At 44.3% G+C, this 26,706-nt stretch overlaps 1 protein-coding gene across 2 annotated transcripts in view; it reads left to right on the top strand.

Annotated features, from left to right (window-relative positions):
- The first annotated feature begins 11,834 nt into the window (after positions 1-11,834).
- VCL (vinculin) overlaps positions 11,835-26,706 on the top strand; it is a 121,501-nt gene continuing 106,629 nt past the window's right edge. The window contains exon 1 of one of the 2 annotated variants that reach the window (XM_024254069.3): positions 11,835-12,326. In XM_024254069.3, coding sequence (XP_024109837.1) covers positions 12,159-12,326 — 168 coding nt within the window. In that variant the 5' untranslated portion in view covers positions 11,835-12,158. The remainder of the gene's footprint in view (positions 12,327-26,706) is intronic. The other variant, XM_024254070.3, reaches the window with a different exon arrangement.

The raw sequence follows: 26,706 nt of genomic DNA, 5'->3' as shown, positions 1-26,706 counted from the left end.
TGCCTGTAATCCCAGCACTTTGGGAGGCTGAGGTGGGCGGATCACCTGAAATCAGGAGTTTGAGACCAGCCTGGCTAACAAAGTGAAACCTCGTATCTACTAAAAAAAAAAATACAAAAATTAGCCGGGCATGGTGGCGCACTCCTGTAATCCCAGCTACTTGGGAGGCTGAGGCAAGAGAATTGCTTGAGACTGAAAGGCAGAGGTTGCAGTGAGCCAAGAATGCACCGCTACACTCCAGCCTGTGTGACAGAGTGAGACTCAGCCTCCAAAAAAAAAAAAAAAGGCTGGGCGCGGTGGCTAACGCCTGTAATCCCAGCATTTTGGGAAGCTGAGGTGTGAGGATTACCTGAGGTCAGGAGTTTGAGGCCAGCCTGGCCAACTTGGTGAAACCCTGTCTCTACTGAAAATACAAAAATTAAGCCGGGTGTGGTGGCACATGCCTGTAATCCCAGCTACTTGGGAGGCTGAGGCAGGAGAATTGCTTGAGCCTGGAAGATGGAGGTTGCAGTGAGCCAAGGTCATGCCACTGCACTCCAGCCTGGCCAACAGAGCGAGACTCTGTCTAAAAAAAAAAAAAAAAAAAAAAGGTACATATCTAGTGAAAAGAGCAATAACATTTTATATTGAAGGAATGCAAAACAAAATCTTTATAATCTTCATATATAATGTCCATATTTGGAAACACTATTTCCAAACATTTCCTAGAAAGAGATCTTGATTTTCTTTCAAAAGCCACCCAATCACAAAACTAATCAACTAAAATCTGACAAAGATCAATTAATTAGAAAGTTCTGCTGGGTACAGTGGCTCATAATCCCAGCACTTCGGAAAGCAAAGGCGGGCAGGTTGCTTGAGCCAAGGAATTTAAGACCAGTCCGGGCAACATGGTGAAACCCTGTCTGTACCAAAAATACAAAAATTAGCCAGGTATGGTGGCATACACCTGTGGTTCCAGCTACTGGGGAGGAGGCTGAAGTGGGAGGATTGCTTGAGCCTGGGAGGTGGAGTCTACAGTGAATTATGATCACGTCACTGCACTCTGGCCTAGGCAACCGGAGTTGCCTAAAAAAAAAAAAAGAAAAAAGAAAGTTCTGCTGGGCACAATGGCTCACACCTGTAATTCCAATGCTTTGGAAGCCTCAGGCAGGAGGATCTCTTGAGGCCAACTGTTCAAGACCAGCCTGGGCAGCATAGCAAGACTCTGTCTCTACAAAAATTTTTGAAAAAATTAGCCAAGTGCCCGGCGCAGTGGCTCACGCCTGTAATCCCAGCACTTTGGGAGGCTGGGGAGGGCAAATCACCTGAGGTCGGGAGTTCTACACCAGCCTGACCAACATGGAGAAACCCCGTCTCTACTAAAAACACAAAATTAGCCAGGCTTGGTGGCACGTGCCTGTAATCCCAGCTACTTGGGAGGCTGAGGCAGGAGAATCGCTTGAACCCTGGAGGCAGAGGTTGTGGTGAGCCAATATTGTGCCATTGCACTCTGGCCTGGGCAACAAGAGTGAAACTCCGTCTCAAAAAAAAAAAAAAAAAAAAAAATTAGCCACGCATGGTGGCATATACCTATAGTCCTAGCTGCTCAGGAAGCTGAGACAGACAGGAGGACTGCTTGAGCCCAGGAGTTGGAGGTTGCACTGAACTGTGATCATACCACTGCATTCCAGCCTGGAAACAGAGTGAGACCCTGTCTCTAAACAAAAAAAAAAAAAAAAAAAAAAAAAGAAGAAAGAGAAAAAGAGAGAGAGAAAAGAAAAGAAAATTGTGCCTGGATTTCCTAGGTTTTTCTTTTCTTTTCTCTCTTTCTTCTTTTTTTTTGGGGGGGGGTCCCCTTTGTCCCCCAGGCTGGAGTGTAGTAGTAGGATCTTGGCTTACTGCAACTTCCACCTCCCAACCTCAGGTGATCCTCCCACCTCAGCCTCCCAAGAAGCTGGGACTATAGGCGTGAGCCACCACACTCAGCTAATTTTTGTATTGTTAGTATAAATGGGGTTTTGCCATATTGCCCAGGCTGCTCTCAAACTCCTGAGCTCAAGTAATCTGCCCACCTTGGCCTCCCAAACTGCTGGGATTACAGGTGTGAACCACCACACCTGGCCTAGGTTTTTCTTTGGTGATCAAGATAGTGATATTCAACTTGATGCTGTCATTAGCAGTTATTAGCACATTTGAATGATGTCTGTTATGGTTGGCAAAATGCTGAGTTGCTAGATGCTCTGTAGAGTCAAGAGTCAGACTATGAGATACACACAGTTAACGATTTGGTTGGCAAAGATGTGGACAAGATAGAAAGTTGAAGATGATAATGAGAAATTCCTAAATAATATAGGCTGAAAGCTGATGGGAGATAAATGGGTACTATGCCTTGTGGGAACATTTTACTAAATTTACAAACTTCAGGATTTCTTTCAAGTAAATTTTGGAAAATCTTGGAATTCCTGTGCCAGTTAAAGATTTTTTTTTTTTTTTTCTAGAAAGAGTCTTGCTCTGTTGCCCAGGCTGGAGTGCAGTGGTAAGATCTCGGCTCACTGAAACCTCCGTCTCCCAGGGTCAAGCAATTCTCGTGCCTCAGCCTGCGGAGTACCTGGAATTACAAGGGAATTTTTAAAATAGAGGCATAGGAATCCACACAATATCAAGAATTGTACTTGTAGATGGAGTTAGTAACTTCCTAAGTCAGTGTTTATCAGATGCCAGATCTTGGATTGATTTCTTCAGGTTCATGAAGGAACTTTATTGATAATACATATTCTTTGTCCTCACCAAAGACACTTTAAATAAGACTATTCTGGGCAAGGCCTACAATTTGTTGTTGTTTTTGTTTTTTTTGAGACACAGTCTCGCCCTGTCACCCAGGCTGGAGTGCAGTGGCGCAATCTCGGCTCACTGCAACCTCCGCCTACTGGGTTCAAGCAATTCTCCTGCCTCAGCCTCCCGAGTAGCTGGAATTACAGGCACCTGCCATCATGCCTGGCTAATTTTTGTAGAGACGGGGTTTCACCATGTTGGCCAGGTTGGTCTTGAACTCCTGACCTCAGGTGATCTGCCCGTCCTGGCCTCCCAAAGTGCTGGGATTATAGGTGTGAACCACTGCGCCTGGCCTGTTGTGGTTTTTTAATTGTTACAGGGACTTGTTCTGTTGCCTAGGCTGGAGTGCAGTGGCGCGATCTTGGCTCACTGCAACCTCAGCCTCCGGGTTCAAGTGATTCTCCCTGCCTCAGCCTCCCGAGTAGCTGGGACTACAGGTGCTTGCCACCATGCCTGGCTAATTTTTATATTTTTTGGTAGAGACACGGTTTCATCATGTTAGCCAGGCTGGTCTTGAACTCCTGACCTAAGGTGATCCACCTGCCTTGGCCTCCCAAAGCAGAGGGATTACAGGCGTGAGCCACTGTGCCTGGCCACGTGTTACTCTTAAAGTTTTGAAGGTTACAAATGGTGTGCAAATGTTAGTGAAGTGTATTAATCAGAGCTCATTCAGTTGCCAGTGGCAGAAACCCAACTTGAGCAAACTGGCTCACACAACTGAGGAGAGGAAGGAGAGATTTTTCAGTCATGGCATGCTCCAGTGACTCAAATTATATCTCTAAGAATTGGGTCTTCCCATTTCTTAGAAGGTTCTCTCTCTACTTAATGGGCAAGAAAGCCATTGTTGGCCCAAGATTCACAAACCTGCTGGGTGGTTGGAGGCAGAGAGCAAGAGCAAGAGCACGTGCTCCTGAGAGAGAATTTGCTAATAGCCCAGCATAAGAATTCCAGAAAAAACTGGCCAATCATTGGTCACATGCTTACTGCTGAGTTGGAAAAGGGTTGTAGTCAGCCTCATCTGAACCATCTCACATGGATTCTTTTTAAGAAAGAAGAATTTTGTCACTACACAAAGATAGGAGTGATTCTGCGAAGTCAAAATAAGAGATGATTGCTAAAAATGATAAGCATGATAAGGGCAAGGAACTCATCAGCATGTAACTGTGGCTTTCAAGGGGTGGTCCAGGCCACTCTCAGGGTCTCTGAGACAGTTTTACAGGGTTCACATTATCTTCTTTTTTCTTTCTTTCTTTTTTTTTTTTTTTTTTGAGACGGAGTTTTGCTCTTGTTGCCCAGGCTGGAGTACAATGGCTCAATCTCGGCTCACCACAACCTCCGCCTCCTGGGTTCAAGCGATTCTCCTGCCTCAGCCTCCCAAGTAGCTGGAATTACAGGCATGCGCCACTACCCCCGGCTAATTTTGTATTTTCAGTAGAGACGGGGTTTCCTCCATGTTGGTCAGGCTGGCCTCAACTCTTGACCTCAGGTGATCTGCCCACCTCGGCCTCCCAAAGTGCTGGGATTACAGGCGTGAGCCACCGCGCCCGGCCGGGTTCACATTATTTTTATAAAAATATGTTATGTTGGCCGGGCGCGGTGGCTCACGCCTGTAATCCCAGCACTTTGGGAGGCCGAGGCGGGCAGATCACCTGAGGTCAAGAGTTGAGGCCAGCCTGACCAACATGGTGAAATCTCGTCTCTACTAAAAGTACAAAATTAGCCGGGCGTGGTGGTGCATGCCTGTAATCCCAGCTACTTGGGAGGCTGAGGCAGGAGAATCACTTGAACCCGGGAGGCGGAGGTTTCGGTGAGTGGGGATTGCGCCACTGCACTCCAGCCTGGGCAACGAGCGAAACTCCATCTCAAAAAAAAATGTTATGTTAAAATGTGATGGTTTTATTATTTTCAAATAATTTAATCAATATGTTTTTAAATTATCATTTTTTTCTAAAACAGGAAATATTGATTTCTATTTTGTCATACATAATATATACTTGTATTATCATAAAAATCATACATAATTTTATCAACATAATCAATTATGTCTCTTTGGCCAGCAAGTGAAGGAAAACCCAAGCCAAACTGGCCTTAACCATAGGAGGATTTATTTGCTCAGTGTGCTGGTTAATTTTGTGTTAACTGGGCTATGGGGTGCCCACATATTTGGTCAAACATTATTCTGGGTGTTTCTGTGAGTGTATTCTTGAATAAGACTAATTAGGTTGATAGACTGAGTAAATAAGATGGTCCTCGCTCCTTAGTGTGGGTGGGCCTCACTGAATAATTTAAAAAGCCTGAATATAAGGAAAAGAGTGAACTTCCCGCAAGTAAGATAATTCTTTCCTGCCTGATTGTGTATGTTTGAATTGGGTTTTTTCTCCACCTTCAGACTTGAACTGAAACACCAGCTTTTCTTTATTCTTGACGCTGCTCGCCTTCAGACTGGAACTAAATCTCTGTTCTCCTGGGGCTCCACCTTGCCAACTCACCTTTCAGGTCTAGGGCTTGCCTGCCTCCATAATTGTGTACGTCAATTCCTTATTTTACACACACACACACACACATATACACACACACACGCACAATTCAATAGGATAGATGTAATCGCCAATTGATTCTGTTTCTCTGGAGAACCCTGACTACCATGCAATCCTCCTGCCTCAACCTCCCAAGTAGCTGCAATTACAGGATATGCTCTTGATATATTTAGGTGAAAATAGCAAGAATAAAAATTGAACACTATACTTCTAAGGGGTGAATTTTATGGTATGTAAAAGATCTCAATAAAAATCACATGGGGAAAAAAGTTGAACACACACACAAAATACAGATGAACAGGAAAAAGGCTGAAAGAGAACAGATTAAAATGCTAATAGTAGTCATCTCTAGGAGCTGGAATTTTGCATAATGTTAATAGTCTTGTTTGTAGTTTGTCACACAACACAGATTAAAATACAATAAAAAAGTGTACAATTAAAAAAATTGGAAAATGTATAAAGTTGAAAATTACTTAAATCCATGTTGAATTTAAAAAAATTGGTCAAGAAAAGAGAAGAACCACAATTCAAAGTGATGGGGGAAATGGTTGTGGTTTTGGGTGGAGGTGGAGGGTGGGGCGTGGTGTACACGTCAGCATTCGGAGAGAGGAAGGAAGAGCTACTAACGAAGCCGCTGTGTGGTTCACGTGGAGAAGAGGCTGCCATAGTGGTCTAGATAGAGAAGGTTCATCTGTGATGAGCTGGAGAATGCAGTGTGTGTGTGTGTGTGTGTCTGTGTGTGTGTGTTACAGGTTCACTCATGCGGGCCCAAAGTGTATTGGAGTGTATGGACAGATGTAAGTAAATCTAGCCATACAACTGATACTCAGCAGTCCAAAAACGAGGCAAAAGGAGAGCCCCAAAACCTGGAGAGACACTGAGCATCCCAACTAAATATAGAAGTCTCAGGTTTTATAACCAGCTCTATCCTGGATTAAAATTTTCACAAATTGGACTGGGCCCAGTGGCTCACGCCTGTAATCCCAGCACTTTGGGAAGCGGAGGTGGGCAGATCACCTGAGGTCAAGAGTTCAAGACCAGTCTGGCCAATATGGTGAAACCCTGTCCCTACAAAAATACAAAAATTAGCCGGGCATGATGGCGGGTGCCTGTAATCCCAGCTACTCAAGAGGTGAGTCATGAGAATTGCTTGAACCCGGGAGGCGGAGGTTGCAGTGAGCCGAGATCATGTCATTGCACTCAAGCCTGGGCGACAGAGCAAGATTCCATTTCAAAGAAAAAAAAATTCACAAATTGTACTTATAACTGACAGTGGCTGCTTGTCTCAGTTTCCCAGTCTGTATATGAAAGAGCTGTACTTCTTGTTTTCTACATACCTCAGAGAATTGCTGCAGACTAAAACAATAGAAAGTTACCCATGTCATGAAGCCTTGTGTAATAGAGTTGCTACCATCAAAAATTCTTCCCCAATGATTTCTAATTTAGAAATGCTAAATTTAGTGGCTCACACCTATAATCCCAACACTTTGGGAGGCTTGGATGGAAGGATTGCTTGAGCCCAGGAGTTTGAGACCAGCCTGGGCAACATAGGGGACCTTTGTCTCTATTGAAAAAAAAAATTGGCTGGGTGTGATGGCGGCACACACCTGTAGTCCCAGCTACTCGGGAGGCTGAGGTGGGAGGATTGCTTAAGCCCAGGAGGTCGAGGCTGCAATGAGCTGTGGTCACACCACTGTTTACTCCAGCCTGGGTGACAGAGCTAGACCTTGTCTCAAAAAAAGAAGAAAAGAAATGCGAATTTTTTTTTTACATATCTAAAAACATTCCCTATCATTAGTGGTCTCCAAACTAATTACATGGTAAAGAGTAATATCGAGCTAGCCACAATCAAGAGTAAAGGTCACACAGTCCTTTACCTCTGTAGCTTATAATCCTGTAGCAATTTCCCTTTTCTTCCTTATCTTTGAGTTGCATGAACATTCACTTCAGTCTGACTAATCACTCACTGATCTGGAACATTCGCCCACCTCCTGCCTTGTTCATTCTGAAATGTCTGCCCTCTTGCCTGCCTAACCAAACATTATTCTTCCTTTGAGGGCAGATTTAGTTCCACTGTCCCATAGACTCTTTTTTACCCTTAGGCCCATGGGGATCTCCTCCTGCTTGGAATTTGAGCATCACACCCTCTTTGCCACATATTTGCAACTTAGTTTCATGATGATTCCTTAGTCTAGCCCATGCAATGAACTGACCTCTCTTTTTCTATGGTAACATTTCAGTCCTTAATAATCTGTGCTATGTTTAGTGAGACTGAAAACTTTATTATCCCCATTTTAGACATTAGAAACCAGATTTGTAATTTTTCAAGTGTCAAATGAGAACCATGTGGCTAAGTGCCCACATACATCTGGGGTTCTATTACTATGGAGGAAGAGCAGAACAGATATATTGGAGGACATCTAGCAGCCTGTGTCATAGGAGAGAAATGTAAAATGATCATGTCAGAAAAGGACAATTAAAAGGATTAGTACAAACAGCTCATGCCAGGGCCTTGTTGTGGGAAATCATAAAGAACTGAAAGTGGACCTTGAAGGTAGGTGTATTAGTGATCTATTGTTATGAACAAATCACCACAAACATAGAGGCTTAAAACAACACTCATTTATTTTTATTTATTTTATTATTATTATTATTTTTGAGACGGAGTCTCGCTCTATCGCCCAGGCTGGAGTGCAGTGGCGCGATCTCTGCTCACTGCAAGCTCCGCCTCCCAGGTTCACGCCATTCTCCTTCCTCAGCCTCCCGAGTAGCTGGGACTACAGGTGCCCGCAACCACATCCAGCGAATTTTTTGTATTTTTAGTAGAGACGGGGTTTCACCGTGTTAGCCAGGATGGTCTCGATCTCCCGACCTCGTGATCCACCCGCCTCAGCCTCCAAAAGTGCTGGGATTACAGGCGTAAGCCACCGCGCCCGGCCTTATTATTACTGTTTTTTGAGACAGAGTCTTGCTCTGTCACCAGGCTGGAGTACAGTGGCATGATCTCGGCTCACTGCAACCTCTGCCTCCTGGGTTCAAGCGATTCTCCTGCCTCAGCCTCCCGAGTAGCTGGGACTACAGGCATGCACCACCATGCCCAGCTAATTTTTGTATTTTTAGTAGAGACGGAGTTTCACCATGTTGGCCAGGATGGTCTCGATCTTTTGACCTCATGATCCACCTGCCTTAGCCTCCCAAAGTGCTGGGATTACAGGCGTGAGCCACTGTGCCTGGCCACAACACTCATTTATTATCTCACAACTGTGTAGGTCGGAAGTCCTGCATGGTGTGACTGGGTTCTCTGCTCAGTGTCGCAAAGCTGAAATAAAGGTGTCTACTGGACTGAAAACAAGGTGTCCACTGAAGCTCTCAGCTGGAGGAAAAATCTGTTTCCGAGATCATTCTTCTTGTTGGTAGAGTTCAGTTCCTTGTAACTGTGCGACCAAGTTCCCTGTTTCCTTGCTGGCTGTCAGGGGCCACTCTCAGCTCCTAGGAGCTGCCCACATTCCTTGACCCATGGCCTCCCACGTCTTTAATCTAGCAACAGCTCATCAAATCCTCTTGTGCTTTTGAGTTCATTTGTTGTAACTGGCCAGAGAAAACTCTCTGCTTTAAAAGAGCTCATGTGATTAGGTCAAACCCACTTGGATAATCTCCCTATTTTAAGACCAACTGTGCTATATAATGTAATCTGATTATGAAAGTAAAATCCCTTATAGCCACAGCCTGGGGATTATGGAGAGTGTGTATATTTGGAGTGAGAAATCCTGGGGGACATCTTAGAATTCTGTCTACCGCAATAGGTAAGAGTTACACAAGTACAGATAGCTTTCTAGGTGGGAAAGAAATGTGGAGAAAAGCTCAAAAGTGAAACTCTACCAGGAATTTCTGGAGACTGTGAATATGTCAGTTTGTGACTGCTCTAATAATGATAATGGTTTCTTTTACTGAAGGTCTCTTAGGTGCTTTACAAATTCATTCACCAATCCTTACATCAGCTCTATGACGGTGTTATTATCCCACTTTTATAAAGAAAGAAGTTCCAGCAGAGAGAAGAAAAACCACTTGCCAGAGTTATACCTCCATCAAGTTGTGAAGCTGGGGTTCTGGCTTGAGCTCTGGATGGCTCTGAATTTATGCTGTTTGCACTGTTTAACCTGCCTGTCTGTGGGTCTAGGTGGGGAAGCTGAAGGCAGTAAGGTTGGTCTGGACCCAGATTGTGGAGGGCATTGGTATTAACACATGCTAACAGGCACCAAGAAAGATTTTAGAGGGAGCCAGTGAATGTGGAAATGAGGGGGATGGAAGTGGGTATGATTATGGATGTGGGGGAGCACATGGGCTAGATGTGCAATGTGATATTCTTTTTGGGAGGTTAATATGGCCAGTCAGGCATTAAAGATGATTACATGATCAAGTCTCTGAGTCTTCCTGCCAATCTGTAGGAAATACATAGTTCAGAAGAACAAGTTAAACTACACATAAATATACAATCAGCAAAGTGGGGACAGGGTGAGGATTTAAAAAAAATCATACACTTTTTGGGAGGCCATATATACTTTGGGAGGCCAAGGCAGGTGGATTTCTTGAGTCCAGGAGTTTGAGATCAGCCTGGACAACATGGTGAAACCTTGTCTCTACCAAAAATACAAAAATTAGCCGGGTGTGGTGGCATGCACCTGTGGTCCCAGCTACGTGGGATGCTGAGGTGGGAGAATCACCTGAGCCTGGGGAGGTCAACGCTGCAGTGAGCCGAAATCACACCACTGCACTCCAGCCTGGGCAATCGGAGTGAGACCCTATCTCAAAAAATAAAAAATAAATAAAAATAAATAAAATAAAATAATTTTTAAAATAAAAAAATCATATAGTTCCATCACTCAACTTTTTTTTTTTTTTTGAAGAGGGAGTCTCACTCTGTTGCTCAGGCTAGAGTGCAGTGGCACGATATCAGCTCACTGCAACCTCCACCTCCCAGGTCAAGCAAGTCTCCTGCCTCAGCCTCCCGAGTAGCTGGGATTACAGGCGCCTGCCACCACGCCTGGCTAATTTTTGTATTTTTAGTTGAGACGGGGTTTCACCAGGTTGGCCAGGCGGGTCTTGAACTCCTGACCTCAGGTGACCTGCCTGCCTTAGCCTCCCAAAGTGCTGGGATTACAGGCGTGAGCCACCGTGCCTGGCCCCATCACCCAAATATTTATACTATTAACACAAAGTAATGGGCAGAGAAAACAGCTGTGGTGGTTGTGGTAGGACTAGACAAAAATTTTCATTTGATGTGAGGATCTTTTGCTTGGAGGCATTACTGAAAGTGTTTGCCTCAGAATGAGAAAGCTTGGGCAAAAGCGAATTTGAAGTAAGTAAGACGTTTGGAAGATGTCTTTTTTTTTTTTTTTTTTGAGACAGAGTCTTGCTCTGTCGCCCAGGCTGGAGTGCAGTGGCGCGGTCTCGGCTCACTGCAAGCTCCGCCTCCCGGGTTCACGCCATTCTCCTGCCTCAGCCTCCTGAGTAGCTGGGACTACAGGCGCCCGCCACCACGCCTGGCTAATTTTTTTGTATTTTTAGTAGATATGGGGTTTCACCGTGTTAGCCAGGATGACCTAGATCTCCTGACCTCGTGATCCACCCGCCTCAGCCTCCCAAAGTGCTGGGATTACAGGCGTGAGCCATCGCGCCCGGCCTGGAAGATGTCCTATACAAAGCGTGAGGGAACTGGATAATTTGGTCTTACCTATCAAAATATAAAATGCACATACTTTCGGGTTTTTCTCTTTCCTGGTAGGCATTTGCCCTAGATAAATGCACAGATGCACAGCACAGGGGCAAGTACAATTCATGCAGAATTGTTTTTTAATAGTGAAAACCAGAACCCAACCCAAGTCCATGAGTAGGAAATCGGTTCTGTAAATAGTTTTATTTCATGCAATGGAATATCATGCAGTCATTAAGAAGAATGAGGTAGACCTTTACCAACAGTGAAAGATAAGGGCATTTTAATCAAGGGCAGTCATACCTAGTTCCAGGAAAATGTTTACTAATCTCATTTACTTAGAAAAGATATATGTAGAAGTGAATCTATAGACAAGTCTAGAAGGCTACACACCCAGCTGTTGAACAGAATGTCTCTGAGGAGGGCAGGGGGCGGAGTCTGCGTTTACGTGAATGGGACGCTGCTGTTTCTCAGTGCACCTCTACTGTTTGAATCTTTTACTAAAAACCTTCCCACGCATTGCTGGGAGGGAATGGAAGGAGTATTTTGAGGGTTTCGTGTGAAGGGAAAAGTTGAGGAGGGGACGTGGGAGACCCCTTGGTCTCATCAAACTCCAGCGCCGCCTGAGGTGAGGAGACCCCGCCCCGCTGAGGTGATTCTGCAGAGGGGCGGAGCTCCCCAGATCCGAGGCGGGAGGCGGCCCGGGGGCGGGGCCAGCGGGCTCCAGCCGCCCGCTCCGCTCCCACCATGCCCTTATAAGGAGCGGCCGGCGTTAGGGCTCGGGAATCCGGTAGCAATCCCGGCGGCTCAGCCCCAATCCCAGGCCCCTCCCTTGGGAATGGGGGAGGGGCGGGGTTTGGCGGCGCGGTGGCTGGGGCGGAGCATGCCGAAAAGGGACCAGTAGGAGTGGCGGCCCAGGTCTGAGCGGCGCTGCCATTGGGCGCGGCGACGAGAGGGGGCGGGGAGCCCATGAGGCTGGTTACGCCGAGGGAAGCCCCGACTCCGTAGTCGCTGCACAGAGTCTGTCTCTTCGCCGGTTCCCGATCCCGTGGATCCTACTTCTCTGTCGCCCGCGGTTCGCCGCCCCGCTCGCCGCCGCGATGCCAGTGTTTCATACGCGCACGATCGAGAGCATCCTGGAGCCGGTGGCACAGCAGATCTCCCACCTGGTGATAATGCACGAGGAGGGCGAGGTGGACGGCAAAGCCATTCCTGACCTCACAGCGCCCGTGGCCGCCGTGCAGGCGGCCGTCAGCAACCTCGTCCGGGTGAGCGCGCAGGGCCTGGCGCGGGAGCGGGCGCGGGAGGTATCCCCGGGGCCCCGGCCCGCGTCGCGGCTGCCTGTGGCCGGCTCGCTGGCCGTGGCTTTCCGCGTGGGTTCCGGAGCCAGGCGCCGAGGGTTCGAATGGCCTCTTCTCCGCCCTGTGACCTTGAGCGAGTCCTGAGCCTCTCCGGGTCTCAGTGTCCTCATCTATAAAATGGGAGCAGTCATGAAAAAGGCTGCCTTGCGGGCTTGTCATGAAGATCTGGCGAGGTATTATTTGGGGAGTGCCTCGCGCGGCGTGTGGCCCACAGCAGGCACCCAATAAATGAGAGTTGCTGGGATGTCCGAGGGTCCCTGCCTCGCGCAGGCTTCGCCCCCACGTTGACTTCCTCGCTCTCAGCGCCTTTTTAGGCCTCCTGGATCTGGCTGTGCGGGGGAGGGAGAGCGGGCCTTCCCACGGATCCTTTGCCTTCTCTTCTAGGGATCCTTATTTGAGCCACGTTGTCCTCCTTTCTAATACTTCTGCCCCTTACCCTGAGACCCGCCTCGCCCACCCCCGCTCCCCAGAGCTCCCTGTATTCCGCCCTTTTATTCACTTGCCTCACTCTCTGTTGCCTCCTCCTCCCTCCTGAGCATTTTACTTATGCTCACTCCTCTGGCACTCTAACACCTTTATGCAGTCATTCGTGACCACAAGCCCGGTTTTTCCTTCCGCTCAGCCCTGCTGCCCTTCCTTTCATTCCCTCCTGTGGACATTTCCACCTGGCTTTACCTGCTGTCAAACGGCCTCCTCCCACTGGGGCCTTTCTAGACTCGGGGGCCCTCCTTGGCCCCTCCTCCTGGCAGGAAGCAAGATGGAGCTGTTGGGAGAGGCCTGTGGAATCTGGGATCTGCCGCCCCTGCCGGAGAGAAGGCTGGGGCATCCGCTCCCCATCCACAACTTCCCTGGTGGCTCTGCAGACCCCTGTAACCCACAGCTGTGACTCATAACCGAGGTGATTCCTGGAAGAGGTGGAGCCCACGTCTGAAATGGGAAAAAAAGAGGTGCTGAGACCAGTCTCCCAACACTCCTCTGGCTAATGTCACACTTTTTTTTCCCACCCTGGGTGGGTGACTCAGACTGGTCCTGCTTGTGAGGAACAACTTTGGAAAAAGTTCATACTGCTCCCCCACTGAGCTGTGTAAATAGTGTGTGTCAGGGCAGTTGGGCGGCAACTGTGGGTCTGTCTGGGTGGGGCTTGGGTTACTTTTCTGATTTGAGCACTTTAGTGCACTTGGAGGCTCTTTAGCAGCTGAAAGTCTTCCTCAGTCTTCAGGGGTCCCTGGACTGTCTCAAGCAATTTAGGAGACTGGTAGCTACGAAGACAGGGTGACACCACCGACCAAATTCCTGATCTTTCTTCTCTGTAGCTTTAGTAAGAATGTATTCATTCAGTAAGAATGCTGTATTCATTCACAATGTGTACTTGTACATTGTTCTTCTTTTTATAACTAATTTGAACAGAACACTCCAGAGTACATTCTTATGTAGTGTTGTCTAACATGGCTGCATTCCAGGCCTCCATTTTTCAACAAATAGGAAACAATGTAAAGAGACAAGGTAATAGTGTCTCTCCATGTAGTACTTCAGGAAATGAAATCTTAAAACCACATGTTGCACTTGGAACAGAGCTAGTGTAGTCTAGGGGTTGATATCTGGTTAGGCTATTTAGAGAAAAGTTATTTATGGGCTTCCATGCCATGAATTAATAAGCACTGAATGTCTGCTATATGGAAAACACTGCAATAAATCAGTGCTTCTCAGCTTAGAGTGTTCATGAAAATCATCAGTGGGGCTTTTTAGAAATAAAGATGTCCAGCTCCCACCGGTCAAGGCCTTTGTATTTTGCTTTTTTTTTTTTTTTGTGAGCCTGGGTCTCGCTCTGTCACGCAGGCGCTGGAGTGCAGTGGCGTGATCATAGCTCACTGCAGCCTCCATCTCCTGGACTGAGAAAAACCCTCCCACCTCAGCCTCCCAAGTAGCTGAAGGCCTTTGTTTGTTTTTGAGACGGAGTCTTCCTCTGTCACGAGGCTGGAGTGCACTGACACGATCTGGGCTCACTGCAACGTCCTCCTCCCAGGTTCAAGCGATTCTCCTGCCTCAGCCTCCCGAGTAGCTGGGACTACGGGTTCGCACCACCGTGCCCAGCTAATTTTTGTATTTTTAGTAGAGACAGGGTTTCACCATGTTGGCCAGGATGCTCTCTGTCTCTTGACCTTGTGATTTGCCCGCCTCGGCCTCCCAAAGTGCTGAGATTACATGCATGTGCCACCGTGCCCGGCCAGGCCTTTGTATTTTTTAAGAAGCTCCATAGGTGATCGTGATATACCCCCTTAGTTAGGAAACACTGTAATACACACTGTGAGACAAATACAAAAGAAATAAGGTTATAAGATGAAAACAATTATATGTAGTTAAGTTATATACTTTCCAACACATACAAAAGAGGGGACTTGAGATTGGTGGTAGCTATGGGTTAGCAGAGACAAAGTAGGGAGGATTGTGCTGATAAACAGTTAATCATGAACAAAGGTACTTGTGAGTAAGTCACTTCCAGGTTACAGCAAGTAGATTATCTTGATTGCAGTTCAGGAGACAAGTTGGAGAGAAATTGGAGATGAAGTTGGTGCGTGACATATGGGCAGTGTAACATAGGCCTTATCCAAAAGGATGAACAAAGAGAGCAGGAGGGGAAGGAGGATGAGAATAGTGTGTGAGAAAGACTGCGTGAGAATGGTATGTGAGAATAGTATAGTGTGTTTTGGGGAGGCCAGAGGACCCACCCATTGCTTCACATTCTCCGTGCCAATTGTGACCGTTAAATATGTGGATTCTGTACATGCTTCAAGATTGTTCCTGGAGGTCAGGCCTTGTCTGATATTCCTCTCTTTTTAAAAAATTTTATTTTGATTTTAAATAGAGACAGGGTCTGTATGTTGCCCAGGCTAGTCTCGAATCCCTGGGCTCAAGCAATCCTCCCGCCTTGGCCTCTCAAAGTGCTGGATCACAGTTGTAAGCTACTGTGCCTGGTCTGATATTTCTTTACATGGTCCTCAGTTCCTGCCCTCAAAATTGGCACATAGGATCACTCAATAAATATTGTTGAAGGAACTATGGGAAGGGAGACAAATTGGGAAGCTTTTAAAATTGGTTGGTTATGAAGAAAATGAAGGCCTGGACTTGGGAGTGGCAGGGAAAATGGAAAAGGAATTAATCAGAAATATATTAGAAGAAGAAATAATAGAACTGGATAATTGAACTCTGAATTTGCTAGAAAAGAAACATGGTATTAGGGTAAAATAATGAAACTGATTTTAGAACAAATCTTCTGGAATTTATGTAATCTGGGTGAGTATTTCTTGGGAGTTACTTTGGGAGGTTATATCCTTATTCCAGTGCTTTTCTTTGGGAATTTCTTTCAGATTATTTACATACGTATGCCAAATTAGTCTTATTTTGGTCAAGAAAATGAACATTTTGACTGAAGTAGGCATTCTTGAGCTCAACTACTTCATTTACTGTTCTTGAGCCTAAATGACTTTCAGATATTTCCATAATTAAAATTTACTAGATGAAGATGAAATTCTCAATTGTTGTACATAGTCATTCACTTATCAAGCAGGTATTTATTGAGACCCCTTCAAATGTCAAAGCAATAAGTGTGATGCCTGGCACAATCAGTATGATACTGAATTGGAAGTTTTTTTTTTTCTGAGATGGAGTTTCGCTCTTATTGCCTAGGTTGGAGTGCAGTGGCATGATCTTGGCTCACTGCAACCTCCGCCTCCCAGGTTCAAGTGATTCTCCTGCCTCAGCCTCCCTAGTAGCTGGGATTACAGGCATGTGCCACCACGCCCGGCTAATTTTGTATTTTTAGTAGAGACGGGGTTTCTCCATGTTGGTCAGGCTGGTCTTGAACTCCTGACCTCAGGTTATCCGCCTGCCTCGGCCTTCCAAAGTGCTGGGATTACAGGCATGAGCCATCACGCCTGGCTGAATTGGAAGTCTTAAGTGGCACTGAGGAAACAGAGTATGATGGAAAGTCAGAGGAAGATGAGATTACTTTTGATTGGAGAATCAGGGAAGGCTTCATGGAGGATATAACATTGAGTTGGGTCTTAAAGACAGATGGGATTTGAATATTTAGAGATGTGGTAAGAAAGGTATTACTTGGCCAAGCGTGGTGGCTCATGCCTGTAATCCCAGCACTTTGGGAGGCCGAGGTGGGCCGATCATGAGGTCAAGGGATGGAGACCATCCTGGCCAACATGGTGAAACCTTGTCTCTACTAAAAATACAAAAATTAACTGGGCATGATGGCACGCGCCTGTAGTCCCAGCTACTCGGGAGGCGGAGGCAGGAGAATCACTTGAACCCGGGAGGTGGAGGTTGCACTGAGCTGAGATCTTGCCACTGCACTCCAGCCTGGCGACAGAGGGAGACTGTCTCAGAAAAAAAAGAAAGACATTACTTACTTTTATGGGGGCAGGACTCATTAGGATTTGTAATTTCATGTATATTTGCTAAGCAAAGTGGTCTGGTCACTGATATATAGATATATATATATATAAAATTTGCAACTGGGTCATCACTTTTACTCCACGGTTAGGGAGGGGGTAGGGTGGGAGTATTTATTTATTTTGAGATAGAGTCTCACTCTGTAGCCCAAGCTGGAGTGCAGTGGCGTGACCTCAGCTCACTGCAACTTCTGCCTCCCGGGTTCAAGTGATTCTCCTGCCTCAGCCTCCCAGGTAGCAGGGATTACAGGCATGTACCACTTAAAACTCTATTTAAGGCAGTTTTAAACACAGAGAGTGAGTCCAATTCAATAATGAAACAAGGAAGAGGAGGTAGTCAAGGGAAGGGTGAGAAAGGAAAAATAGGTGAGGGGCACAAGAAATTCTAAGAAGGCTTGGATTCAGCAGGCAGTGTGAAAAAGTCACAAGTCTTAGACTGAGTACTTTGTAGCATGGTATATAAATTTTTCTTGTTTTCATTAAAATGGCCCATAGAAATGTGTCAGTCTGTGATGTGACATTACAGTCATGCCAGTTTTGTTAATGGGGCTTCAGATACTTTGCTTTCTCCATTGCATCTGACAGCATGTGTTGTAAGTACTCCTTGGGCTCATGAAATATTTATTTTGGGAGTTTTTTGTGGCCTTGACTTTTATGGGCCTCACTCGTAAATCATATGCTCTTGGGACCAGCTCTGGGACAAATAGCAGTATTATCTTCACTTTACACTGATAAATGGGAAAGACTGCTCTGCTCTTGTTTTGTTGTTGTTTAGAGATGGAGTCTTGCTCTGTCGCCCAGGCTGGAGTACAGTGGTGTGATCATAGCTCACTGCAGCCTCGAACTCCTGGACCCAACAGATCCTCCTACCTCAGCCTCCTTAGTAGCTGGGACTACAGGGGTGCACCTCCACGCCTGGCTAATTTAAAATTTTTTTTGTAGAGATAGGGTTTCACTATATTTCCAAGGCTGGTCTTGAACTCCTGGCCTCAAACAATACTCCTGCCTCAGCCTCCCAAAGTGCTGGGATTATAGGCATGAGCCACTGTGTCCAGCCTACTCTGGTCTTAAAAGGAGATCAGCAGTTAATTTTGTGATTTGTAATTATCAGTATTAACATCTGAAAATATTTTTGCTTTAAAATTTGGTTGATATTAGACTTTATTTCAGTTAAGTAAATAACAATGTTTGGGTGGGTGATTTTTTTCTTCTTAATATTTTTCTGTATTTTCCAATTTTTGAAAATTAATATATAATTCCTATGCTAAGGAAAAAATAGAGTAAATAAAAAGAATATTTATGTGATCATTTATAGCTCATAAAATACTTTAATATTTATAATCTCATGGCAATCTGTGGGTAGGTATAGTGGTGGTCTCTGTTTTACAGATGAGGGAGGATACTGTAGTTCAGATAAATTAAGTAACCTGCCCACAGTGGCACACCTAGTTAACCTGGACTTGAACTGTGGTCTGTTGTTCCAGATCCTCTTTTTTTCACACCACCATTCCACATCTACTTAGAGCAAAGTTGTTAAATATCAGGGGAGGTTTCCCACCTAGAATCAGAAGCAACAGGAATGCTGTTAGTCATAGAAGTTCCATTTGTCCTGGGTTTGGCAACAGTATCTGTTTAGAGCCTGGCTTTAGCATAGCCTGCATGAATGGCCTATATGAGAAGAATGATGTGAAGGTAAGCTTGTTTCATAGCCACACCCAATTTCGTAGCATTTCTTTTCTTTTCTTTTTTTGAGAGGGAGTCTCACTCTCTTGCCCAGGCTGGAGTGCAGTGGTGCGATCTCGACTCACCGCAACCTCCGCCTCCTGGGTTCAAGTGATTCTCCTGTCTCAGCTTCCCGAGTAGCTGGGATTACAGGCATGCGCCACCATGCCCGGCTAATTTTTGTATTTTTAGTGGACAGTAGGTTTCACCATGTTGGCCAGGGTGGTCTTGATTTCCTGACCTCAGGCCATCCACCCTCCTCGGCCTCCCAAAGTGCTGCGGTTACAGATGTGAGCCACTGCGCCTGACCCACAGCATTTCTTTTTTGAGAAATTAGAGTAGATACAGATCAACACAAAAGTATGCCTGCAAAACAGATGAAGAGTTTTTGTGGTATATGTGACTGCTTAGCTTGAAACCTATTAGAATGAAATCATATTTAAAATAACTTTGTAGATTCCTTGGGGAATCATGAAGTTTCATTTGTAAAGCTGTTCCTACATCAAAAGAGAGGTAAGAATGAGACAGATATCTCTATCTATATATAGATATAGATATTTTTCTTTTTTTTCTTTTTTGAGATGCAGTCTCGCTCTGTTGCCCAGGCTGGAGTGCAGTGGTGCGATCTTGGCTCACGGCAACCTCTGCCTCCCAGGTTCAAGCGATTTTCCTGTCTCAGCCTCCTGAGTAGCTGGAATTACAGTCGTGTGCCACCATGTCTGGCTAATTTTTTGTATTTTTAGTAGAGATGGGGTTTCACCATGTTGGCCAGGCTAGTCTCAAACTCCTGACCTCATGTTATCCACCCACCTTGGCCTCCCAAAGTGCTGGGATTACAGGTGTGAGCCACTGCACCCAGCCAGAGACAGGTATATATTTTGTTCCAATCATTTTTAACATTTACTCATGTGGCTGAGAGAACAGAAGATTTTTGGAGATGGGCAGTTATCCGTCAGTATCCATGGGGGATTGGTTGCAGGACCCCCCCTCGGATACCAAAATCTGCAGATACTCAAGTTACTTATATAAAGTGGTGTGGTATTTGAATATAACCTATGCACATCCTCCTGTATACTTGTCATCTCTAGATTACTTATACTGTAATACCTAATATGATGTAAGTGTTATAGTAATACTGTTTTTTGAATTTTTATTTTTATTGTTGTATTGTTTTTTATTTTTATTTTTATTTATTTATTTTTTTGAGACAGAGTCTTGCTCTTTCATCCAGGCTGGAGTGCAATTGCACGATCTCGGCTCACTGCAACCTCTGCCTCCCAGGTTCAAGAGATTCTCTCACCTCAGCCTCCTGAGTAGCTGGGATTACAGGCACCCACCATAATGCCTGGCTAATTTTTGTATTTTTAGTAGAGATGGGGTTTCACCTTGTTAGCCAGGCTGCTCTTGAACTCCTGACCTCAGGTGATCCGCTCGCCTTGGCCTCCCAAAGTGCTGGGATTACAGGTGTGAGCCACTGTGCCCGGCCTAGTTTTATTTTTATTTGTATATTTTTGATCTCCAGTTGGTTGAATCCATAGATGTGGAACTCAAGGATATGCAGGGCTACAGCTATGTTTAAATTTTAATGGAACCACAACTTAAATGTTTGTTTACATCCACACAGTGGAAAATTGGGTTTTTCCAAAGCTGTTTTATAAATAGAGCTGGTATAACTCTAAATGGGCAAAGTAAGAGGGCAAAAGTCCTCTGGTATCAGCAACAGTAGCTTAGATTGGGTCCTCCTGTTACAGTCCTGGAGTAAGGACAACAGTAGGACAAACTACTTTTATAGGACTCATTTGAATTTTACTATTTCTTAGATATTTGTTTAAAAACAAACTAGCCTGGTTATTTCATATACAGGTTGAGTATCTCTAATCTGAAAATCTGAAATCTGAAATGCTCCAAAATCTGACTTTCTGAGTATTGACATGATGCCACTCGTGGAAAATTCCACATCTGACCTCATACGATGGGTAGAAGTCAAAACTTTGTTTCATGCACAGATTATTACAACTATTATGTAAAATTACCTTCATGCTATGTGTATAAGGTGTATGTGAAACATAAATGAATTTTGGGTTTAACCTTTGGTCCTATCTCCAATATAGCTTATGATATATATGCAAAAATTCCCAAATCCAAAAAAATGTGAAATATGAGATACTTCTGATCTGAAGCATTTCAGATAAGGGGTATTTAACCCGTACTTATTTAATGACTCATCATTTATATAGTTATGAAGTGTTTATGTTTTATATATAGTCATTTTATTTCTATTTATTTATTTTGAGACAGGGTCTTGCTCTGCTGCCCAGGCTGGAGTGCAGTGGCACAATCTGGGCTCACTGCAGCATCGACCTACTGGGCATTGATCCTCCCACCGCAGCCTCCCGAGTAGTTGGGACTACAGGCTTACACCATCATGCCCAACTATTTTTGTATTTTTAGTAGTATTTAAACAAATATCCAAATGGGGTTTTGCCATGTTGCCCAGGCTGTTCTTGAACTCCTGGGCTCAAGTAATCCACCTGCCTTGGCCTCCCAAAGTGCTGCGATTACAGATGTGAGCCAGTGTGCCTGGCCAGGATTGTCATTTTAAGAGCCTTCTGACAACTTCCCAGTCTTTCACTACACCCTTAGGAAATGGGTAGGATAGGAATATCCTCATTATCCGCAGCCTATAGTTCAGCATAGCATGGAGATGCTCTGTTATTACACTCATACTTGTTCAGTGTTTGTCATCTTACTAAGTTGTAGGTTCCTCAGTGGCAGGGATGATATGCCTGTCCGGATTATAGGTATGCAATATACTTTTTTTTGAGACGGAGTTTCGCTCTGTTGCTCAGGCTGGAGTGCAGTGGGACAATCTTGGCTTACTGCAACCTCCGCCTCCTGGGTTCAAGTGATTCTCCTGCCTCAGACTCCTGAGTACCTGGGATTACAGGCATGCGCCACCACACCCAGCTAATTTTTGTATTTTTAGTAGAGACAGGGTTTTACCTTGTTGGTCAGGTTGGTCTCGACCTCCTGACCTCAAGTGATCCACCTGCCTTGGCCTCCCAAAGTGCTGGGATTACAGGCATGAGCCACTTTGCTCAGCCAAAATTTTTTTTTTTTTTTTTTTTTTTTGAGATGGAGTTTCACTCTTGTTGCCCAGGCTGGAGTGCAGTGGCACAATCTCCGCCCACTGCAACCTCTGTCTCCTGGGTTCAAGTGATTCTCCTGCCTCAGCCTCCCAAGTAGCTGGGATTACAGGCACCCACTACCACGGACAGCTAATTTTTTGTATTTTTAGTAGAGATGGGGTTTCACCATGTTGTCCAGTCTGGTCTTGAAGTCCTGACCTCAGGTGATCTACCCACCTTAGCTTCCCAAAGTGCTGGGATAGGCATGAGCCACCGCGCCCGGCCTAAATTTTTAAATTAAGTGAACATATGCATAGCATTTATTTTTATTTATAACATATAGTATTAGGAATTATTGTACAATGAATATTTCCCATCCCCAGCTTTCAAATATCTGGTATAGCCAAATTTGAGCCATCTCATGGAATTTATAATGGGCTTTGACTGAAACAAGTGAAATATATACTAAGAGAGAGGAATGAATGGCTAACTGCCCATTGTTTGAGATAACAAAAGTGTTCAGGCTATTTTGGGTTGTAGTTTTTCTGTTTCAGAGTCATTTCAGCTATGCAGATCACTTACTAAATTCATAACGTGAGAGTATGTTGCCTTCTATCTGAAAGTGGCGTTGGGATTTTGCATTCTCTTCTTGGGAGTGCCTTTTTAAAATTTAATGATTTAGACCAGATGTTGATATATTATTTGGAGCCCTGCTGGTTACAATGTAGTCTCATACTATGAGTCAGAATTCCTTATTAAAGGATCTTTATTTCCCTGAACCATATGGCAAGAGACAAAGATATCACAAAGTTGATCTGCTGCTTTTTTGCTTTCTGGCTGATTTGGGCCCAGCCTTTTCATTAAACCTTTAGGTCATGGTTCTGACAGTGGGGTGTATTTTTACATAATAAACCAGCATTAGGGCAGTATCAAAAGAAGTAGCAGTCTTTAATGAGCAAATATCAGAGATTAGCTGCTTTCTTTGTAGAGGTTTCTTTCTAGAATATGCTGTTTGGTCAGAATTCTTGATGAGGAAGGTCCATTCAGTCAGTTCTTGTTGCTCTCAGGCAGGTCAGCCCTTAAACCTTTCCATATAGATAGGAGTAGAATAAAAAACAAACTTCTGCTTTGGCATTTTTAAGCTTCAACAACTTTCAGTGCTATATAATGTAAATCCTTCAGCGTTAACTTTTGGGGGAGGAAAATTCAAGTCTGTAATACGACTGAAAGATAGAGAAGAAATTTGATATATTGGAGGAAGGACCTCCCATTGAAAGCTTTCATGTGTCTTTCTTTTCCTTGTACCTTGGATCTGTAGAAGTCTTGCAGTATATGTTTGAATATAGTGGGCCACATAAGTTCAGGTAACATAATTTTCAAATTGTCTAGGTGGCTGTTGCTTTTTTTTTTCCCCCCAGCCATTTTAGTATTTAATTCTGTTTTTTATTTTTTATTTTTTTTGAAACGGAGTCTCGCTTTGTTGCCCAGGCTGGAGTGCAGTGGCGCGATCTCGGCTCACTGCAAGCTCCGCCTCCCGGGTTCGCGCCATTCTCCCGCCTCAGCCTCCCGAGTAGCTGGGACTACAGGCGCCTGCCACCACGCCCGGCTAATTTTTTTGTAATTTTAGTAGAGATGGAGTTTCACCATGTTAGCCATGATAGTCTCGATCTCCTGACCTCGTGATCTGCCTGCCTCAGCCTCCCAAAGTGCTGGGATTACAGGCGTGAGCCACCGCACCCGGCTTTAATTTTGTTTCTATTGGGAATTGTTATGGAAAGGAAAGCCGTCTTACCTTATTTATTTATTTATTATTATTATTATTATTATTTTGAGACAGAGTCTCAACTCTGTTGCCCAGGCTATGGCATGATCTTGACTCACTGCAACCTCCACCTCACGGGTTCAAGCAATTCTCCTGTTTCAGCCTCCCAAGTAGCTGGGACTACAGGCATGTGTCACCACACCTGGCTGATTTTTGTATTTTTAGTAGAGATGGGGTTTCACCTATTGGCCAGGCTGGTCTTGAACTCCTGGCCTCAAATGAACCACCCCCTCAGCCTCCCAAAGTGTTAGGATTACAGGCGTGAACCGCACCCAGCCACCTTTTTCTTTTTTTAATTTTTCTTTACTTTTTTGAGATGGAGTCTTGCTCTGTTGCCCAGCCTGGAGTGCAGTGGTGAGATCTCAGCTCACTGCAACCTCCGCCTCCTGGGTTCAAGTGATCCTCCCTCTTCAGCCTCCCAAGTAGCTGAGATTACAAGCATGCACCACACACCTGGCTAATTTTTTGTATTTTTAGTAGAGACAGAGTTTTACCATGTTGGCCAGGCAGGTCTCAAACTCCTGACTTCAAGTGATCCATCTGCCTCGGATTCCCAAAGTGTTGGGATTACAGGCTGTGAGCCACTGCACCAGCCTACCTTTTTCTTCTTAACAAGTTAAAAACAGATTTATTAGGGAAGGAAGTTGAGAATATGTAAGTAGGGAATTTTGTTCTTTTGTATTTTTATCATAATTATTTTAGTTTTCATATCGCACTAAAAAATTATACTATTGAACAGTATACTATTAGTAATCACTTTTTATCATGCTGTGTCTTCATATAGCCTGAAAGAATAATTTTTCTTGTTACAAAGTAATGCATTTTTATTGTTGAAACTTTCGAAAATCTATCTTTATTCGCAATCTTCTCTCAGTATTTCTCAGCCTTTTTCACTTCTGTCTACTTGAACTTGATTTACATCCTTTTTTCTTGTTACTCCAAACCAATTTATGTTTCTCTGGGTATAAATACAAATTTAACTGTATATAGATGGACCAGCTCTTATTCTTTTCACCGTTTAAAAAAAAAAACCAAACAAAAACAAAACCCATCTCTAGTTCACTTTCCTGCTCATGAATTTTCAAACCAAGGTGAGGAAACCCACTGTCTTAAAATACCCCAAGACTTTCTCTGCCATTTGGGGAGCTGTGCTCTAGATAGGAAACTGCTGCTTCAGAAAATATGAAATGAAATAACTTCAAGATAATGAACCTCATCCTGAAAGAACTTCTGGTCTCAACATACTTATTAAGACATGGGGGCTGGGCATGGTGGCTCACGCCTGTAATCCCAGCACTGTGGGATGCTGAGGTGGGTGGATCACCTGAGGTCAGGAGTTCGAGACCAGCCTGGCCACCATGGTGAAACCCCATCTCTACTAAAAATTCAAAAAATTGGCTGGGCATGGTGGCAGGTGCCTGTAATCCCAGCTACTTGGGAGGCTGAGGCAGGAGAATCGTTTGAACCCAGGAGGCAGAGGTTGCAGTTAGCTGCGCCATTGCACTCCAGCATGGGCAACAAGAGTGAAACTCTGTCTCAAAAAAAAAAAAAAAGACATGGGGTCAAATAACCATTGATTAAATTAAGTATGTACGTTGCATGTATGCAAAGAGGTAGAGTGGGATAGAGTGTTGGGTAAAAAGGAACTTGTATAATTAGACATAGGAAATGGGGAACTCACTGCCTTCTTTCAAGTCCTTGGTAAATCTGTAGATTCTGTATCCTCATACACTGGATCATCAGTCCTTGGATGATGGATTTCATATCAAATTTTCTTCCTCTTCTCCTCCCTACTCTCCTAGGGTGTCTCCCTTTAGACTGTTGGTTTCTGGAGGGCAAGGACTGGGTTTTATTCTTCATATTATTGGTTCTGTGTTTACCATAGTCCCCTGCTCATCGTAGTTCTTCAATTAAGTGTGTTATGTTCTGATATTTAATATACCAGCTAGTCATTTTAGGTTATTTTATGATAATAAGGATAGCTGATTATCTCTTGCCTCCACTGGAAGGCATGATGTTTCTCTTTTCCTGCCCTCAAATGTTGCTATGTATCAAATATTTATAGTCTTAAAGAGAAACAAAGATTCATAAATGATACTATATTGTGTTGGGTACATATTTTGAACTTTTAGATTCCAAAAAATTCCATGTCACTTCTATCAGAAGTTAGCACACTAGATTGGCATAAGTGTGGGGTGTGTGTATAGAGGAGAGAGGTGGTGAATCTTAGAACTCAGAATGTTTTACAAATGTTGTTAAGCTGCAGAAAATAGAGTCTTTGGCCCTTAGAGAATTTCCCACTGATAAAATTTCCAGTTGAATGACTTTTAAGGGGAAAGTGGCTGAATTTCACTGCACTTCTTACCACAGCTGGTCACCATCCAAGTCAAAGTCATTCCTTCTTTTGAAATAAGCTTAAGTTATTCCCATGAGTAAGCTTTCTGTGAAGAAAGAAATGGCACAGTTGTTAGAGTTGAGAGTTGAGGGACCTTTGTTATATAGCTTCCTTGTGTTTCCAGCCTTCTCTTTGTCCTCTTTCCATCCCTGGAGAACTGGCTCCTCTTTTATCTACCAAGTGGATAACATGTTTTTATTCTTGCAATTAAAATAGATAAGGATATATGAATAGGCTAGTAAATCTTATATAAGAAAAAATGTAGATCAGCAACACTTAAATTTCTCATTCTACAATTCTCCCCAAATAGTAAAATTACTTGTCAAACTCCAGCTATGCACATTGCTAGGTGTTGGGATATATAAGATATGGTCTCTAGCCTCAAGTTGCCTAAAACACAGATGAAATCAATAATCTTAAAAAAGATTTATTCACATTTTCTCCACCAATATAATTATTGCAGAATTTATATATTCTTCTTAAAGAGTCGTGTGTTAACTACTACAAATACAGTGGTTTTTCTTCTTTGGAGTCATGGAGAAGATGTTAAGTGGTAGTGACGTGGGGGAAGAGTGACACACACACAGTGGGCCAGCAGCAGATCGAAACTGGTATGGTATGAGAGGAGTGAGGAGGTGGTGGGCCACCTAGTTAGGAAGAGACCTTTGAGCATTGGCCTCAGCTGCTTTCTGCTTGTGGCTGCCCAGACTCACTGGGTTTTTGTTTCCTCCAAAGCACAGTGCTTCCTGTTGGCTTTCCT

The sequence above is a fragment of the Pongo abelii genome, chromosome 8 (genome assembly GCF_028885655.2).
Source record: "Pongo abelii isolate AG06213 chromosome 8, NHGRI_mPonAbe1-v2.0_pri, whole genome shotgun sequence".
In the NCBI taxonomy this organism is placed as follows: domain Eukaryota; kingdom Metazoa; phylum Chordata; class Mammalia; order Primates; family Hominidae; genus Pongo; species Pongo abelii.
Note: the sequence above shows the minus strand (reverse complement) of the source record. Positions and strands in the feature narration are given on the sequence as shown.